The sequence below is a fragment of the Acanthopagrus latus genome, chromosome 7 (genome assembly GCF_904848185.1).
Source record: "Acanthopagrus latus isolate v.2019 chromosome 7, fAcaLat1.1, whole genome shotgun sequence".
Lineage (NCBI taxonomy): Eukaryota > Metazoa > Chordata > Actinopteri > Spariformes > Sparidae > Acanthopagrus > Acanthopagrus latus.
In genome coordinates, this window is record NC_051045.1 from 29,298,769 (window position 1) to 29,317,005 (window position 18,237).

The following is an 18,237-nucleotide window of genomic DNA, read 5'->3' on the forward strand; positions in this document are numbered from 1 at the left end:
TACCTTTAACCCCCTCACTGTTTGTCTAGATAAGTACGCAGTGCGATTCATCCCCAGAGAAAATGGTCTCTATCTAATTGATGTTAAGTTCAATGGAAGTCACATCCCTGGAAGTCCGTTTAAGATTCGAGTTGGAGAGACGGGCCAGGCTGGAGACCCTGGGATGGTGTCTGCCTACGGACCAGGACTGGAGGGAGGCATCACAGGTAAAACAACAGGAGACAACTAAATGACACCGGAGTGAACTGAACTTCAGTCTCTCCACATGCCCTACTGAACATGACATCCATCTCCGTATTCTGTCTCGTTTGCCTCCAGGAACTGCATGTGAATTTGTGGTGAACACGAGCAGCGCAGGCCCCGGTGCTTTAGCTGTGACCATCGATGGGCCCTCCAAGGTGAAGATGGACTGTGTGGAATGCCCTGAGGGCTACAGGGTCACATACACCCCAATGGCTCCTGGCAACTATTTAATTTCCATCAAATACGGAGGTCCTTACCACATCGTTGGTAGCCCCTTTAAAGCCAAGATCACTGGTGAGGAACATCGTTATATTCAGCCAGACAAAATGTTTTGAAAGGATTTGATTTAAACTGAACATAAATATGTTTGAGAGTAACTTTCACTTATCTTCTTCTAGGTTCCAAGCTTGTGTCCAGCCATAGTATGCACGAAACATCTTCTGTCATGGTTGACCCTGTGACCCGTGCCATCAGCTGTTCCCAGCAGGGTGCTCCCACCCAGTCAGATGCCAGCAAAGTTGTTGCCAAGGGCCTGGGCCTGACCAAGGGCTTCATCGGTCAGAAAAACAGCTTCAGTGTCGACTGCAGCAAAGCAGGTTTGTGTGATTGTGATCTTCTTTGTTTGCTTCAATCCCACCAAGAGATAAGTCTGGGACAAAAGCTGGTATGTGTTCATGAAATAATATGCTGGGACATTTAGTGAACAGAAAAGAGATTTTTTAAATGTTATAATGAGTGGAGAAATTAGGGCCCGAAGCATGATTTTATTTGAGCAAATAAGAATGTATTCTGTGCTCAATAAATGGCAACCTGACAACAGTTAGGCCTAAAAAAGCATAATCAACAAAGCATTCAAACATCAAAATTATGCAGCAACATAAATGACTGTGGGGCAAAGTACATCAGTCAGTGGCTTTGATTTGTGGGTCAAATTTTAGTCAAATATGCACAAACACCAAGTTGTCTCGATAGTACTGACCTCTGAGCTGCGCTGACCACATGTCCTGGAGAACCTGGAAAACAGTTGACCAATTTTCCAGTTAGGTAAAACACTTGATGTTTTACATGAGATTTAAAGACAAATTTGAAAGAAGGCGAGGTTATGCAGTTTGTGGCAGCATGTCTGTACTTACCTGCCAACATTGATCAGCTGTTTGAACACACTGTTTACACTGATTTCACCATTTACACTCCATTTATGAAAGAAGACAACATTTTATCAACAGGTCAAATTTTACAAAGACACTAAAGCGTAACCAATATAGGCTACTTCTTTGTCCCCGTGGAGAAAGTCCCCAGACTCCATTATCAAATGTCTCAATTTTAGTTAGACATTTTACAAACTCTGTGAAACTCTGTCTCTGACTCATTCTTCATTATTTGGACCTTCATGTAAATTCTGCAAATGTTCTACATGAAATTCTTTCTGTCTTTGGGTAAAAACCATTGTGTTTGTTTGTCCCAGAGACAGATGTGTTCATTCATGCATAGAGCAGGAATTGGTATCTGATCACAGTTGTTTAATGTAGCAGTGAACTAACAGATGTTAACATCAGGTCTGAACCGACTCTTTGACTGAGTGAGAGGTTACTATCATCATTTTTCAATTATCACTCATTTTTCTTTGCTGAAACTGTCCCATTGCATACTAAGAAATGATACACAAATACAATGTCATTTGAGTGTACTGTGTCATATGAGCACAGCTTTGACTCATTAAAGTAACAATATTTGAATGTAGATGCTCTTTGTGTGTCCATCAACAGGTCGTAACATGCTCCTGGTTGGTGTGGATGGTCCCAAGGTCCCCTGTGAGGAGATCCTAGTGAAACATTTGGGTAACCGCTTGTACAACGTCAGCTACCAGCTTAAAGACAAGGGAGAGTACATCCTGGTGGTCAAGTGGGGAGATGAACACATCCCTGGGAGCCCCTACCACATCACTGTCTAAAACCCTAGCTCCACAATCAGAAACTCATACCACTGTTCTGTACTCAACAACTGATATTTTATCTAACCGATCATTGTTTACAGCTCCAAACCCTCCCATGTTCCAAATTCAGATTTCTGGCTTTTGTTTTTGGTTTTTTGCATCTAATGTTCAAACTATTTAGAGAACAGACATCTGACATCTGGCTGAGAGTAAACACTGATGTGAGAGTCTGTTCTTCCACAAATGAATATCAGAACACCAAAATATCCCAAAGATGAATGCAGAGTCACAGAATATCTTTAATAGTCTTTGTGATCATTCATTCCATGTGTTTCATTCAGCCCATCACATCATTCAGTAAACTAGGGAGGAAGAAGATGCACCTTTTCTATTACTGTAAGCCAGCAGTGGACATAAGTAGACATGTCTGAACTAGTGTAGAATGATAGCATAGTGTATTGTAGTGTAGTGTAGTGTAGCAGCAGTAGATTTTGGCCCCGCTGAGTCCGGCTTTGGATGGAAGGTTACTGTTTACACTGGAGGAGCTACTCTTACATACATATTAAATGGATTCAGACTTTTATGAACAATCACAGGACTTGAATCAAAGAGTGTCAGAAGTAATGTGCCTTCCTGGCCCTTGGTTCCTATGTAAGAATGTGTAAAAGAGCTCTTTGGTGTAAGACCTTTAATTGTCCATAGAAAAGTCAGATGAACAGCTTGTGCTTGTTCTATATCCCCAAATGCTCTTTAACTAACCCAGTTGTTTGATCTGCTGCTAGTGTGAACCAGTTTTAGGCACTGCTGTTCTTAAAGCCGTTATATGGATTAGAATAGGGAAATAATTCCAAAAGATTACAGGTAGGGCAACATGAAGACACATTTAGCAGAAGCTTACTCATGGTTAGTCCCACACCTGCTCTCTCACCACTGCTGCTGAGAAACAACGCTTTCTGTGTGTCAACGTGTGATACCAACCTGTGATCTGCATGTTCCTTAGGTTGTACAACTCTTAGGATACAGACAGCCTCTGATTCAGAAAAACATCAACATTACGTGTGTGTGTGGTGGATTGGAACTTTTTCGTACAAATCAAAAGGTTTAAAAAGGGACGTTTCTAAAGTTGTGCTGGACAGAAGGGCAGAAGATGATTTTATGGTTTGTCATGTCCCGAAACCCTGATGACCAAAAACAAAGGAGAACAGATGTTGCTTTGTTTTCTGCTCAGTGTTTGTATCTCACCCCCCCTTCATCCTTCCAGCTCGCTTTGTGCTTAATCTATCTTTCCAAACAAAAAATGAATCTTGTCCGTAAAAAAAAGGCTTTAAAAGTGTTTGTAAGACAGTATTTTGATACACAATAAAGTTGTCTAAGTATTTTTCTGTCAATCTCATGTCTGTTTTGTGTCTCCAGACTTTAAGTTCGCAATAAGTGAATGGGTAAATAAAAAGTTATTTCATGACAAATACAAAAAATACAAGAGCTACACTTGTAGTAACATTATGAATTATGGAGTGTACATGGAAGTAATGTGTAGAAGTAGTGTATAAAGTAGTATAAGTGTAAATCCAGAGAAGTTTCCAGTGAGGGGAAAATGTGTACATCACTGGAGTTGGCAGCCAACGCCCTTCCTGGAAAACTCCATCTCCATATTAGGTCAGACTCACTTTCTACCTCCAGAGGACGCTGCAGGACGGGAGTCTCCCAACTTTATTGTGTATGCAGAGCTTTGAATGACAGGCCTGCCTTTTAATGGAGCCACTTTGTTTCAAGTGCAGAAACGAGCTTGATGTACCAAAGAGTCTATTTAAGTCTAAATGCAGCTCTGACAGCCTCAGGAAGAAACCATAGTTACAAATACCAGTAATAACTTGAGATTTGAAGTTAGCGGTCAGTGAATGGAAATCTTTAGTCAACTTGCAGGAACAAAGCAAGGAACGTTTGGCTACTTGGAGGTCAGTTATCATTAATCAATTTCATTATGCACACTAAACACTGCTATATTCTTGTGCAGATACTGGAACACCACAGCTCTTTAATGATTTAGTATTTGCATGGCCTGTAATGCAGTTGTTCTCCTGACATAACATTATTTTAATGTGTGGGCAAGTATGTGAATAATATACAATGATTCATGTAAAGGGAAGAAAACTCAGGAAGGCTCAATTCTGGAGTGAGATTCTGGTCACTTTTACAGAGGACCAATAGAAAGCATCCTGACTGGCATGGTTCATCACGGCCCAGGACCGATTAAAACCACCAGAACATCACTGGTACATCTACAGAGCATCAGTGACATCAGTGGAGTGAGATGTCTGCACAGAGCCCAGAGACAGTAAACGACAACACCCACCCAGACACAGTGTGTTCACCCTGCTGCCACCTGACAACAGATACAGAAGTATCTGCTGCTGCAGCACCAGACTACAGAGCAGCTTTATTACCCAGGCTGTGACTCCTGAACTCATTCTCAACATTCAGACAGTAAAAAAAAAAAAAAGTTTTTTCCTGTTGGCATAAGGGAAATACAACTTGCATGTTGTTGTGTAATGATAAATGAACCTTCAACCCTAATGTACAAAGCTGGTGTAACTAATGTACAAACATACAGTACAGATATCAGACATGAAGACAGCATATATAGAAATATATAAGCACCATCAGCTTATTACACTGTGCTGGTGAAGCAGGAGATTTCAGAGGGTGGACTTAGTTCTAAAGGAGAAAGGGAAAACGTTTAGGAGAGATTTAGCAAATTTCTATATGCGCATTAGGAATTTTTCATATGAAGTTGAACATATCCCTGTGAGCCAGCTGCTGGAGCTGGCCCCTAGGTGTGTCAAGTTCCTCTTCCAGATGTTGCCAGAGGTTCCACCCACTGTGCTGTGGAGCCTGCTCACTGCCGTCCTGCCTCCGCTCAGCTCAGCTCAGCTCAGCTCTGCTCAGCTCCTCAGAGTGATTCACAGGTGAGTGGAATTATTTGCTTTCAACTTGAATCCAACAAGTCTAAACTTAAAAGTCATTTGTAATCGCTCGTCTTTACTGTTGGCGAGGTGGGAGGGGTCTGGTCTTGGGGCGGGTGGAGTGTGTGTTAGCCTGGTGAAGTTAGCCTGGTGAAGTTAGCCCGCGCGGCCACGACAGTGTGGCAGCAGGGAGCAAAAATGGCGCGAGGAGCGGAGCGGACTGGTTCCTGTCCTGTGGCTGTCGCGCGCTCACTGCTCTGTCTCCTGCCGTCCTCACAGGGACAACTGCTGCTGCTGCTGCTGCTGCTCATGGCTCTGACGGACAGAAGCGACGAGGACATCAGCAAGCTGCTTGCTGAGTATGGCATCAAACATGGACCCATTGTTGGTGAGAAATGAGCATAATGACCTGATTACTGTTCATAAGCACCACTTAATCATGTTGACAGGGCTCAGTCACTTGAGGAGGACTGTAGTCACAGTGTGAATTGAATAGAAAGCAGCTGGTACAGGAAATACATACCAGTGCCTCCATGACTGACAACCAGTCCACCTTGTTTGAAGGGTTCACAGATTTTTACAGTCTATGTTCTATTTATGCTCCACTACTTTGTCTACATGGTTTACCTTAATACTCTGACAGTTCAGTTGTGTCCTTTAGCTGTCGTAATAAGACAGAACAGAACTCAAACAGACTCACACTGCTAACCCTTTATTTTATCACTTCATCATTTCAACATTGCACATGATGCAACCCAACATCTCCTCCAGCACTTAGTTGATGCAGACATGTCATATTATCTCTATTTTGTGTTCACTGTGGTCAGGATAATGAAGCACTGTTGATGTGCTTGTGTGAACAGAGTCTACTCGGAGGCTGTATGAGAAGAAGCTGGAAAAGGCCATGGAGAGCGCTCCAGTGAAAGCCTCGTCTGATAAGACCTACTACAGAGAGGAAGGTAGGACGCTGCTGCAGAGGTTGTGTGCCACTTGGTTAATTGTTCATGTGTGGCTCTATCAATGAACTGCATGAAGTTGGTAGGTGATAGAGGTGTGATTTCAAACCTCAAACTTTCAGTGATTCACAGGTGGCAAAGCTATGAAAGTTTTTACTTTGAGTTTGACTGCAGAGCCTACAGAACTCACTTATAACTTATTATCTTTTATATGTGTTAATTATTATTTATTATCACATCAGGCAGTCCTTACAGCTGAGAAGCTGCAACTACTGACTCTTTGGCAGTTTTGCTGTGACTATGAGGAACATTTAAGTGTTTATGAAACCATCTGATGATTCCTCTGATGATTATAAATGACCTGTAACAGCAAACAAGACCATCAGCAAAACTGCTGCTATTTTTATATAGTTATTATTGATGCCTGAGCTCGGGTCCGATCACATATCACATATAGAATCACATATAGTTACATGACCTCATCGTTATCCATCCAGAACATTACCTCATCTGGGAACATTTCTGCTGGAGTCATGCAGATAGATTTTCATCAGCAGTGGCCATTGTTTAATGAGGACAACTGTTTTGATTGAGAGAGCCATAGCAGCAAAAATTACATACTGTGCATTTAAACAACTAGTACATTGCCCGTAGGAAGTATATATTCCTGTAGAAAAGTGGGAGTTTAAGTAGCTTTTTCATGGACGGCCAAATGAGGTTGAGGTGGGACATCAGGGATATAATTGGCAGTTTTTGACTATTTTGGATTTTACCATTATATTTCACCTAAAAACTATTTACCATGCCTTGTTTGGGGTCATTATTTTCAGCACAACCTCACATGTGTGACTGTACAGTCCTAAAAAACACAGTCTCCTCGTTGTTTTGACTCACAACACAAAAAACGACTCCACTACACACTGAACACACTACACCAAACACTACATAACACACTAACTATACACTCCAAACACGCAAAATGTTACAAATCTCTCAACTCTCAAAACTCGCTGTCTCTATCACTTTCACCACTGCTGTCACTTTTTCGCTGACTTCTCTCCCACAAATTCCCCCAATAGGAATGTGTTTTTTTTGCTTACAAATACTTCCTGCTTGCGGACACTTTCGTGACAAAAGCCCGTTTTTACTGTTTCTTCCTGCACCAGACAAAAAGCAAACGTGACTGTAATGTTCGTGAAAAAACGTGGACATTATTTATCCCAGGTCTGGTTTTGGATGCGCCAGCGCGACCGTTGACTTGGGGGGTGGGGCTTGGGGCTGGGCTAGCAGCTAGCTAAAACAAACATCCACAGATCCTGATTCTTTTTAAGTTTTCACATTAAAGTGTGTTTACAGGCTTTAGTGAGGAGTAATGTCTATGTGAAAAGCAACAGGTTTTGAAAAGAAATAAGAATGTGCAAAGTAAACAATGTGTTTTCTCTGGTTCTGCTGTATCAGTTGCTTTCTAACTGTCCAGAATGAGTCTGACAGTTTTACAGATGTAGTGGAGCTTTTTAAAAAACAGGCAGCCTATTAACCAGCATGCAACATGAGTGACGTCACTGGAAGCAGTTTATCAAAATAACATGCAGCTTCCTCCAGAGCCACAGAAGGCTTCGTACTACTTCATTTGCAAGTGCAGTAGTACTCCCCAACACCTGTTAACTTACCTTAATGTGGAAAACTGGTGGAGATACCCTTTAAGGGACAGTATGAGGTAATTAAGTTTGCTAACACAAATACACCAGTGACTATTCTCACACACTAAGCAGCATAAAAATGGAAAATGTGATAATGTAAAAACAGCAGGTCAAAGGATAAAAAAATTGTTGGTCACCAGCCATTTTGTGTCCATGCTCATAAACAATAATGAGGGCTTTCTGATTGGCTTGCTGCTTATGCAGAGTGAATACCTCTCTGAAAAGAAGATAGCATTCTGTGTTGCTCATATTTGAAATCTGCCTGCCTGCTCTGAAGCATCAGATGCTACAAACAACAGAAGAGCTGCTCTAATGTAACACTGTTGTAAATCATCCTGATAATAGATGTGTCTTTAAATGTAAACAACAAGTGTTTATTTTCTGTGGATATTTTAATGTTTGTCAAAGTGTACTAATGTGTTTTATTTCTTTACAGAGGAGGAAATTACCTACATCACATATCAGAGTCCGGTGAGTCTGGATCATCTGCTTATCCCTCAGTGTTTGTACTAAATACTGCTCTGTGACTGTCCATAATATCACAAATGATCCTGCTTCATTTTTACAGGTTAGACAGGAGTCTTATGGGGACATGTGAGTACACTTATAACACATGCACACACACACACACACACACACAGAAAAAAATTCAACAAAACGCCCTGACCTGTGAGGGGGCTGGGATTGACAGACCCACCTGCCTCTCACCGTCTGTGCTCACTGTGTGAGCCCTGTCGCCTCCAAGTTTAGGTTCAGAAAGTGCAAACAGAGACCCAGGAAACATCTGGCACTCCAATGCAGGGACAAGACCTGACCAGCTGTTCTGTTTGTCAGTTAGTGCAGTTTCTTTAATTACTCCAAATTGTAGGAAACTGAACTGTGGCCTGGCTCATTTACATCTCTAGCCTACGTATTATACTTTACAGACATTAAGTAATGTGTTGATTTGGAATTTGGGTCTATGGCAAAAATTTGCCACCAACATAGTAAACATCCCCCCAGAGCCTAAAAGCATGTCGTGGCTCTGTGCTAACATGCTAGCAACAGCATGCTGATCGGCTTATATTGACAATGCTGACATGCTGAGGTTTAGCATAATGTTATCCACGTCCACCCTATTTGCTTATTAGTGCAACAGCAACAAAAACAAATCTCCTAAAGGAAACATGAATGTCTGAACAAAATCATCGGGATCCACAAGGTGGTCTGACCAGTCGGCATTGCCATGCTGCTAGGATGCATAAAAAAAAATGGAAAATCCTATTGCACCTTCTGCAAAATCACTACAAAAATGACTAGTTACTGTTCGTAGCTGTCAGATATACAGTATATAGTTGAATAAAAAGTATAATATTTCCTTCTGAAACAAAGAAATTAAGTGTAGCATAAAATTAAAAGATTTAAGTGAAATTGCCCTTAGTGAAAAAACTTTGCAGTATATTCCCAGTTTCATCTCATCATTACCTGACAGCAGCATTGGTTACTGTGTATAAATGCCATTGGATACACTGCTAGATTGAATTCAGTTGTTCTTCCATCCAGGCTAAGGCAAAGAAGCAACATGGAGCCAGGTGAAGAGGAGGAATCAGACCATGATACAGAGTGAGTCTTGTAGAATACACTAGTGGTGTGCTTGAGTAATCATTTTCATCACCAGGTTTAAACATCATCTCCCTCCTGTGCTTTAGGCCCCCCATCCAGGTCACTAACAGAACAGCCAATCACAGCGCAGTAAAATCCAGGGAGCCTGTCAGAAAGTCTGGAGGCAGCATGTGGAAGATGATCCAGCTGCTGCTGCTGTTAGCTGTGTTAGCAGCTGTCCTCTACTACGCCTACTGCCATGTGACTAATGTAGACAATCCCTCTGGGGATTCAATGATCTGAATGGTGGTTAGGAGGACAGTTTTTTTTATTCCTGATTCCATTTAAGGCTTATTTTGTGTATTAATGTTGTAAGCCTAGTGTTGTTTTCTTATTCCAATACACAGTTTGACCACATTCCAGAAACTTTTAAAAGATGTCCACAGACTAGATTTCTTAGTGTCACCAGATCTCTTGAAATGACCAAACCCAGCCGAAATCTAGTCTGACACTGTATTCCTCTCTGCCATGAAGCTCCATTGTTGTCAAAAAACTATTAAAAACACATCAGTAATCTACACTGTTGCACTGGGTGACTTGTTCCTGTATTACCATGTGAACACACACTGGTCACACACACATACACACACACACACACACACACACACTGTAGTTAAAACAAACAGAATAGGACAGGCCTTTTCAGAAAGATATAACCTTATTTGAGTTTTTCATGATTCTTTTCGGTTAACCCTGCTGTTGTCATTTATAGTGTTGCTGATACAGGAGAAGGAGTGTGTGGCTGTTTTGAGCAGCACGGTATATCATCAGCCTGCCTGTGTCTGAGCAGCCCAAACTGGTCCTCCATGTCGCTGTCACGTTTGGCCTTGCCTACTCATGAAAACAACACAGTATAATTCTGTGGTCAAGTTAGCAATAGTTTGTCACACAGACCTTCTATCTCTACCGCACTGTGTCATCTCTAGAAAAGACCTGTCTGCGCCAGTTAGCATTCTGCTATGGGGACTTGGCTGGTTTGTATTCTGTAAACTAATCACAAGAATTACCGTTAGGGTAATGTGCCATTTACAGTGTTAGGTTGCCAGCTCTGTGTGACCATGAGCTTACACTCTGATAGAGGAAGGGAGGAGAAGGCAGCCTAAAGTAGGCGCCCAATGTCAGGGTTATACCACCAGTCTACATCCACTGAGTGAGACTAAGTCAGCAATAACATACTCTACATACAGCGTCTGGTTACACTTTTAAAACAAAGCCAACAAAACTAATTGGTTAGGTTTAGGAAAACATTATTAGCTTTAAATCACTGCCTTTCCATTTGCTATTATCTTCACACAGGATTCAAACACTGGTTGTCTGAGTGCAGGGTCCATGAATAAACCAACCCTAACCACCCCCTGGTGCACACTTTATATTGTATAAGCTGCGTGACGCTACACACCGTCATGCATGTGTGTGACTTACTCTGACTCCCAGGATGTGGCCTGTGGGTATAACGTTCCTCCTCGTCTGCTATCATTGTATTAGATTTTTCAAAATTCCTGTCTCTGTGAGGAGCAACAATAACTTCTAAGCTAGCATGGCAAGTTACCCTAACACTCACTTGGTCGCTAACGGTTAAACAAGCTGGCAGCTGTCACCAATTCAAGGATTTGCCTCATCTATTTTGACTCCAGTGCTAACCTCTACATAAAAAAATGCCCCCAGATAAAACGTCCCAGGTTTACCCCCGACACTTTTCTGCTGCTTTTTACTGCTCCGTGGATAAAATTTACACAAATAGGAATACAGGACTGGAGGAAAAAGTTGCAAAACCCAAGACAGCGTTTAATTAACATAAAGAAACAAGTTGTTTCAAGTAGAATTATAATGCCTCACTGTAAATATTCACTAAAAGTTCTTCTCATTTGAACAAAAGAACTAAACATTTTTGCGTAGGAACTCAAATCACAGTGGGAACCAGTGGACTGTGGGCCTGAGAGCCACAGGTAGAGCAGCAATGTCAGAGGAAGTAGAGACACAGACACACAATTCTTCTCAAATGTGACTTGTATTCATTTGTGAGTTCTGACAATATCTTGTAGCATAATAGACTTGTGAACTGAGGCTGTCTTTCATATTGTCAAGCTGCCCACTACATCATGTCCAATCAGAAACCAAAGGCTGTTGTCTGTGTTAATACAGTTTAAGTAAATCAGATATTCAGTGCTTATGACACTGCTCTGCAAACTTTTACAACTTTTAACGGCCATGATCCTGAGGACGGATTGTGGTTGATGGTCACTGACACTGGTGATCTGGGTTTCAGCACTCATGTGATGGCAGATTCTTCAAATCCAATTTCCACTCAAAGGTTGAAATCTTCACCTGAAAACTCATCATTTCAACAGGCAGCCCAGACTTTTCTGTTGTTATTTAATATCTCAGGCACCCTGCACATTGCACATTTACACAGGCACATTTGTTATATATTGCACATGTCACACATACACACAACAACACTATACTTAATTTTACTCTAATAGTTTTTATTATATTTCATTCAAATTGTTATTTTGTTCTCTGCTACTTATTTCTGTCTGTACTGCTGTGTTACCTGATTTCTCCCAGGGGGAAGGAACACCTTATCTTATCTGCAAGCCACTGTACAATCTCAGTGTCATACAGTATTTTTTGACTGACTTTGTTGCTCAAGTCCACCCATAACTCTTCTGTGCATAGTCCCACCATCACATTTAGCACACAGTCAACATAAAATAGTAACAAAAAGAAAAATAGATGTAAAATATTATGGATCAGTGAATGTATTCCATGTTGACGCAAGAATAACAAGAAGAGAAAGAACTGAGGAAGATTTAGACCCTCTCTGACCAGGCAGCACTACACGACTGTAGATTGTAGAAAGATTGTCTGAGTGAGCTGAAGCTTGTTCATTTAAGTGAAATGTTGGGTTCAGACCAAATGTATTATCACACTACGTTTTTTTTCTCTCTTTACGTCCCACCTCACACGGAACACGGAAGTGCCTCAAAGCATCATTCTGTCTGATCATAATGGTGTTTATTTTACATCAAAATACTGTTCTGAAATCGTTTAAGGATAACATTTTAGAGGGTATTTGCCTAATGCCTCAAACCAAAGCTGATATAAACATGACTCAGATACTGGTCTGTTGTAATCATGTTTAATGTCTCATAATGATAAAATAGTTTGATCAAATGGGATCATTCTCTCGTCTTTATGAGACACGGAGGTCGTTATCATGAGAAAACATCTTAGAATTTTGATTTGGTGAATGCGATGAGGTTTTGTATCAAGTGCAACAAATCTTTCCTTACCATACTGCACCCAATATATTATGTGCTTTCTCTGTTATTACATGTTTAGGTGCTTCATTGGTATAAACCCTGTAGAGGGGAACAAAAGGCCAGCCAGGAGAAGGTGGTGTCCAAGAAGTCAGGGAGGCTTGTCCAGAAAAAAAAAGGCAACAACTGTGAATATCCATGTGGCCACTTTAAATAACCTCATTGACTTTGAGTTGGGCGGAGGAACAGCCCTCACTGCACCCAGTCATTTCCAGGTAGCAGGTCTCAGCATTGTGTTCTGTTCAGTATAATCAGGCAGTGAAGTCTGAAGGCAGGGCACATTAAGTGAGGTATGCAAGTTGTTAGATTGCTGAGAGCCTGTTTGACATGATTAATTGTTTGTACAGATTTTACTTTACAAGAAGTTTTATTGCTGGAAATTTGTAAGCTACTGAAAGTGTTTGATGCAGTGGCCTTAATAAATGTACTGTTATATGGCCATTTGTTGTCAGAACAGTTCAGGGTAGATGGACTTGGACATTCAGATGGAGAACCTGCTGAATGAGGAGTGGTGTTTTATGGATTGTCCTGTACAATGAATTAACAGTTACTTACTCAGTTAATGAATGGGTTGATACTGCATTGGCTTTGATAAAAGCCTGATGCTGAAAGGCCATCTCTTGTCCCAGTCATTTCTATAAATATAAAAATGTGGAAAACAGATGTAGCACTCTTTAAATATATAGTTTCTAGCAGTTTTAGACTGATAAGATCACATTCTACAGTACTTGAATGCATTTTACAATAATAAAGTGTTTATGGAGATTACAGTAGGAACACTTAAATAATAGTATAATGGCAACCAAACAGCTGTAGTGTATACAGTATTGTATTGTGAGGTATATCTTCCATACGGCCCAGTACTGTAAATGTTAAGTTGTTGTTGTAGTTTACAGAAGGTACACTGTAGAATAACAGTGAATACATCTGCCCGTAGTTCACTGTAATTTAACAGGGATATTTGATACAGTTACAGTGTAACCCTTAGATTTCTAGGCTTTGAGGTAACACATGAGCAAGGCATTGCCTTTGTTCTGTCCAAAAACTGGTCTAAATTCCGCCAGTCATGTTGAGGTCGATGGGCAGAGGGTTAATGTGAGGCTCTGGTATTGACAGGGCAGGTGACTCGAATGACCTGGGAAGAAACAGGAGACAAAATAAAAGTCACAGGAGTTTCCATCAGTTACAGAGTACTGTATGTGTGCCCTGTGTGACCTACCTGACAGCATGCCCCTCAAATCCAAGCGCTGTGATGAAGATGTTGATGAGGACGGTGAAGAAGACAAAGACTGTTGCCACATTGTTCATCCTGTTCAACTTTGCATGTTTCCTCACATCGTTAAGATCATACTTCACTGCCGAACCAGAGTCACACAACAGCAAAACATAATTAGTGACATGATAAGCTGATGAACAAAAAGACGTTCAGATGGGAGGAAAACATGACTGGAACTCTGAAACTGTCCTTCAAAAAAACAAAAATAACAAACTCAGACCGATTATTATTATTATTATTATTATTATTATTATTATTATTATTATTATTATTATTATTATTATTATTATTATTATTATTATTATAGCATCATCAATAATAATAATAATAATAATAACAACAACAATCATAATAATAATAATAATAATAATAATAATAATAATAATAATAATAATAATAATAATAATAATAATAATAATAGATTTTTTATCCCCATTCTCATGACGGAATGTCATTAAAATCCCACAGTTTCAAAGTAATTTTCCAACTAATATCCCCTCTTCATACATTCTCATTGAAACTCCATTCAAACTGTGAAACATTCACAAAGATTAGGACTTTCTCAGATTAACTCATACTTTTTGTACAGTTGCAGTTCAAATATTCACAACTTTTCGACCACTTTCAAATTTTTGCATTTGTGTGTATTGGGTTGAAGGTTGAGAGCCAGAGTGGGCAGGAGCTCAAACTAAAAACCTCTTCTCCAACTTGCCCTCACTTCTGCAATCTGCACCCCAGCAGAATAAATGAAAAGAAAATGTCTCAGTGGGTTTTTAAATGACAGGAACACAGACCAACTGCTGCATTAACTCCCATTAAACTGACAGGAAGGGTTGCTGGTTTGATTCCCAGCTCCGCCTGTCTACATGACAAGTGTCTCAGGCAGACTTTCCTTGGTGTCCTGTAAGTTCAGTCCATTTATGCAAAGCTCAGCTAACTGGCACCTGGCAAACAAGCATATTTTCAAAAGAATTACTATATTAATTTTGGCCACTATGTCAGACTGTCTTCAAAGCTTGGTGGTTTTTCAGGGTTTGTTTAATGTCCCACTGAGGAGCAGTCTCAGGACCTTGAGACCTTCCAAGGTCTACAGATTTTAAGATCAAAAGTAAGTTTTTTAGGTGCAAGAAAGATGGAGAAGGAGGATAGATGATAGTGGCGAGATACAAATAGTCTAAGTCACTTGCCGATGAAGACGAGCAGCAGCCCCACTATGACCTGCAACGTGATGGACAGAGACAGCAGGACAATGAGGGGGATGTAGAAACGGTATCGAGGTCCCACATACAGAACGGTCTTCATCTGGGACGAGTTGGCCATCAGCAAGGCAACGTCCAGCATACTCTGAGCTGCACTCTTCTTAGTGGCATAGTGATTCAAGTTGATGGGGCGATACACTTTTCCAGAGGGGGCTGTCAGTGCCTGTGAGTGTAGACAGGATAACAGGTCTGAGAAAGAGGGAACTTTGGGGTCCTGTTGAAGTACAAATTCACACAGGTGCTATATTCACACAGGCACTGCTGCACACACGTGTTATTCTTTGGCTCCCAGTCACAGGTCTGATTGCTCTCTGCACATGTGACACTGCCACAATCACAGCCAGGTGTTGTTTATTTTGTTACTATGGTTTCTATGTACTTAGTTGTGGCTGTAACAGAAGAGGGAGTGCCAGAGTGACAGGTGATGACTCACCTTGACTAAAGAGAGAGTAAGAGAATCAACATTTCAACATGCCCTGACAACTTCTCACATCGACTGAAACATGCATGTGCAGAGAGGCTGGCTGACTGAGTGGGAAGTGTTTGCAGTGTGGTTGGTTATTCTAAAGCCTGAGGACAGTTAAACTGTTGTTCTGGGTGGAACCTCGTCCTGCACCACAGAGAGAAAACTGCTGGTGTATTTGTTTGGACTACATCAGAGGAAAGGCTTTTCTCAGGGCTTTGCCCCATCCTGAAGACAAGACGTTACACCTGGGTGCAACTCTGCCCAAGTCAACAAGCTTTCATTCGTCTCTCTAAACAGCTGACAGATTCTGCAGGAATCTAAGCGTTGCAGTATCACTGACATTCCCCTAAACAGACACGAGAGCAGTGGTTCCCAACCTGGTAGCCTGGACCTGAACAAGGGCCGACAAGGAGAATCTGAGGAGCCGTAAGACGTTCCTCTTTTTCAGACTTTTCTCTTCTAAGAATCACATGTCTAAAAGAACAGGAAAACAGACCTTATATAACCTTGAGGAAAGTTGTCAGTTTGATTCTGCTCAAACTGCCTTGGTTTAAACCTTTTAATTTAATTTGTGTTGCTACGTTCAGCAACAGACAGAGCTAATGAATGGGCTAATTAGGCAACTAACGAAATGATCAAAAGGCCTGAATGATAAAGAGCTTACCTCTATGTCTCCCAGTTTATTCAGAGCCATGCCCTCTCCATTCTGCCTGTGTTCCATGTCCACTATCAACTCTTAAGTAACTCCACAGCTGCTACCAGGAAGCTGTCCTTCTGCGTTTGATATGTTGAAGATGAGCTGAGATGTCTCAGAGCTCAGTGAGAGTCAAGCCAGCAGACGGGACTAACCAGTCAGACAGCTCCAGTCACCGGGACATTAAGAGGAACCCCTCCCCCTATCAATCCAGCTTGCTGAGAGGTGTATAGTGTGTTCATGTTTTAAGGGTTTCAGTTTCCTCCCAGAGTGAATAATGTAAAGGTTTTATTATAATAATATATTTTAATTAATAATGATAATAATGATATTTTAATTATATCTCCTCCATGTGTGACAAAATACTCAGTATCATTAAATACTGCTTGACATAATATTGCAATATTAAGAATAATGAACACACTTTTGATTTGGAAGCACTCACATCTTTCAGTGCTTTTGCCATTTATAAGGCAACAGACTGTTTTATTGGACTCCCATACAGACGTGGTCAGTCCTTTCCATCCAGAAATGTAAAGAACATGTATATCCTGGCAGTCAACAGTTCCAATGATTTCCACAGCTCTCAGCTAGGATGTGATGGAATGACTGGAGTCAGAATCAGAATCAGTATTTCTTTATTGTCCCATGAACCGGGAAATTTGTTTGTCACTGCAGCCAAAGGACAGAATATTACAAAAAACAATAACAAAAGCAAAAAAATAAATAATATAATTAAAAAGGTAAGAAATAGAATAAACTTGTATAGCTCTCTATAAAAGTAAGAAATCTCTGTCTGTGTGTCTGTGTTGTTTGGACTACAATGATACCGTTGATAAATGATTTCATAAATGCTTTACCAATTCCGCTAGCATTGTCAACCATAGCCACCATAGTCACATGCGCACCAGAGCCAATCACTGCAGAGATCACCTCCACGACATACCTTAAGACACAAGCAGATTTATGCCTACAGCGGCGCGAGCTGGACCAGAATTTTGGGGGCAATTCGATCCCGTTCTGTGCATCTAAACTGACTGTTGTGGATTAATGAGACTAAACGAGTCTGTTCTGGTCTGAGGAGATCCAGATATGCGAGGACAACAAAGTGGAATAGGAATCTGTGGATGTTCATGTGTAGCTAGCTGCTAGCCCACCCCCACACGGCCCACCCTCTGAGTCAATGTCCAATGTTGCGATAAATAATGTCCGCCATGCTTTTTCGCAAACTTTGCCTTCACGTTTGCTTTGTGTCTGGTGCAGGAAGAAATGGTAAAAACTTTACCATTTTTGTCACGAAAGTGTCCACAAGCAGGAAGTGTTTGCAGGCTAAACAACACATTTCTATTGGTGTAAAAAGGCACCGCACCAACCAATCACAAAATTGTATGGCAAATCACGTGATTTGATTGAAGAACAGGGGAAGTTGTGGGAGGGACGACGGCGAAAGAGTGACAGCAGCAGTGACGGTGAGACAGACAGCGACAGAGAGTTTTGAGAGTTGAGAGATTTGTGACATAAAACGTGTTTGGAGTGTGCAGTTAAGGTGTTATGTAGTGTTGGATGTAGTGTGTTTACTGTGTAGTGGAGTCGTTTTTTTGTTTTGTGAGTCAAAAAAAGGATACAGCTGAATGTGGAGCAGGCAGGAATGAGCTGAGGAGCCCTGAGCCTGAGGCATCGCCTGCATTTAAATGGAAATAGTTATATATATAACTTTGTAAATTTTAAAAACTTATGCACTAATTTAGCAAACAACAATATATATTTGCATTATAATTAATAA

The 18,237-nt window shown here is 40.9% G+C and overlaps 3 protein-coding genes across 7 annotated transcripts in view; 2 read left to right on the forward strand and 1 right to left on the reverse strand.

The window, feature by feature from the left end:
• Positions 1-3,564, forward strand: part of flna (filamin A, alpha (actin binding protein 280)) — a 56,089-nt gene extending 52,525 nt beyond the window's left edge. For all 5 annotated transcript variants that reach the window (XM_037104136.1, XM_037104138.1, XM_037104137.1 and 2 more), the window contains 4 exons: positions 30-206; positions 319-537; positions 642-839; positions 2,010-3,564. In XM_037104136.1, coding sequence (XP_036960031.1) covers positions 30-206; positions 319-537; positions 642-839; positions 2,010-2,194 — 779 coding nt within the window. In that variant the 3' untranslated portion in view covers positions 2,195-3,564. The remainder of the gene's footprint in view (positions 1-29; positions 207-318; positions 538-641; positions 840-2,009) is intronic.
• Positions 3,565-5,074: 1,510 nt separating this feature from the next.
• Positions 5,075-9,954, forward strand: LOC119022832 (emerin homolog 1-like). Its single transcript, XM_037104195.1, has 7 exons — positions 5,075-5,136; positions 5,413-5,527; positions 6,003-6,098; positions 8,232-8,266; positions 8,364-8,389; positions 9,338-9,397; positions 9,484-9,954. The coding sequence occupies exons 2-7, from the start codon at positions 5,449-5,451 to the stop codon at positions 9,677-9,679; spliced, it is 492 nt and encodes a 163-aa protein (XP_036960090.1). The 5' UTR covers positions 5,075-5,136; positions 5,413-5,448; the 3' UTR covers positions 9,680-9,954.
• Positions 9,955-11,735: 1,781 nt separating this feature from the next.
• On the reverse strand, positions 11,736-16,619 carry LOC119022834 (ninjurin-1-like). Its single transcript, XM_037104197.1, has 4 exons — positions 16,425-16,619; positions 15,223-15,457; positions 13,979-14,114; positions 11,736-13,894 (listed from the first exon to the last, which is right to left on the reverse strand). The coding sequence occupies exons 1-4, from the start codon at positions 16,479-16,481 to the stop codon at positions 13,810-13,812; spliced, it is 513 nt and encodes a 170-aa protein (XP_036960092.1). The 5' UTR covers positions 16,482-16,619; the 3' UTR covers positions 11,736-13,809.
• Positions 16,620-18,237: the final 1,618 nt, after the last annotated feature.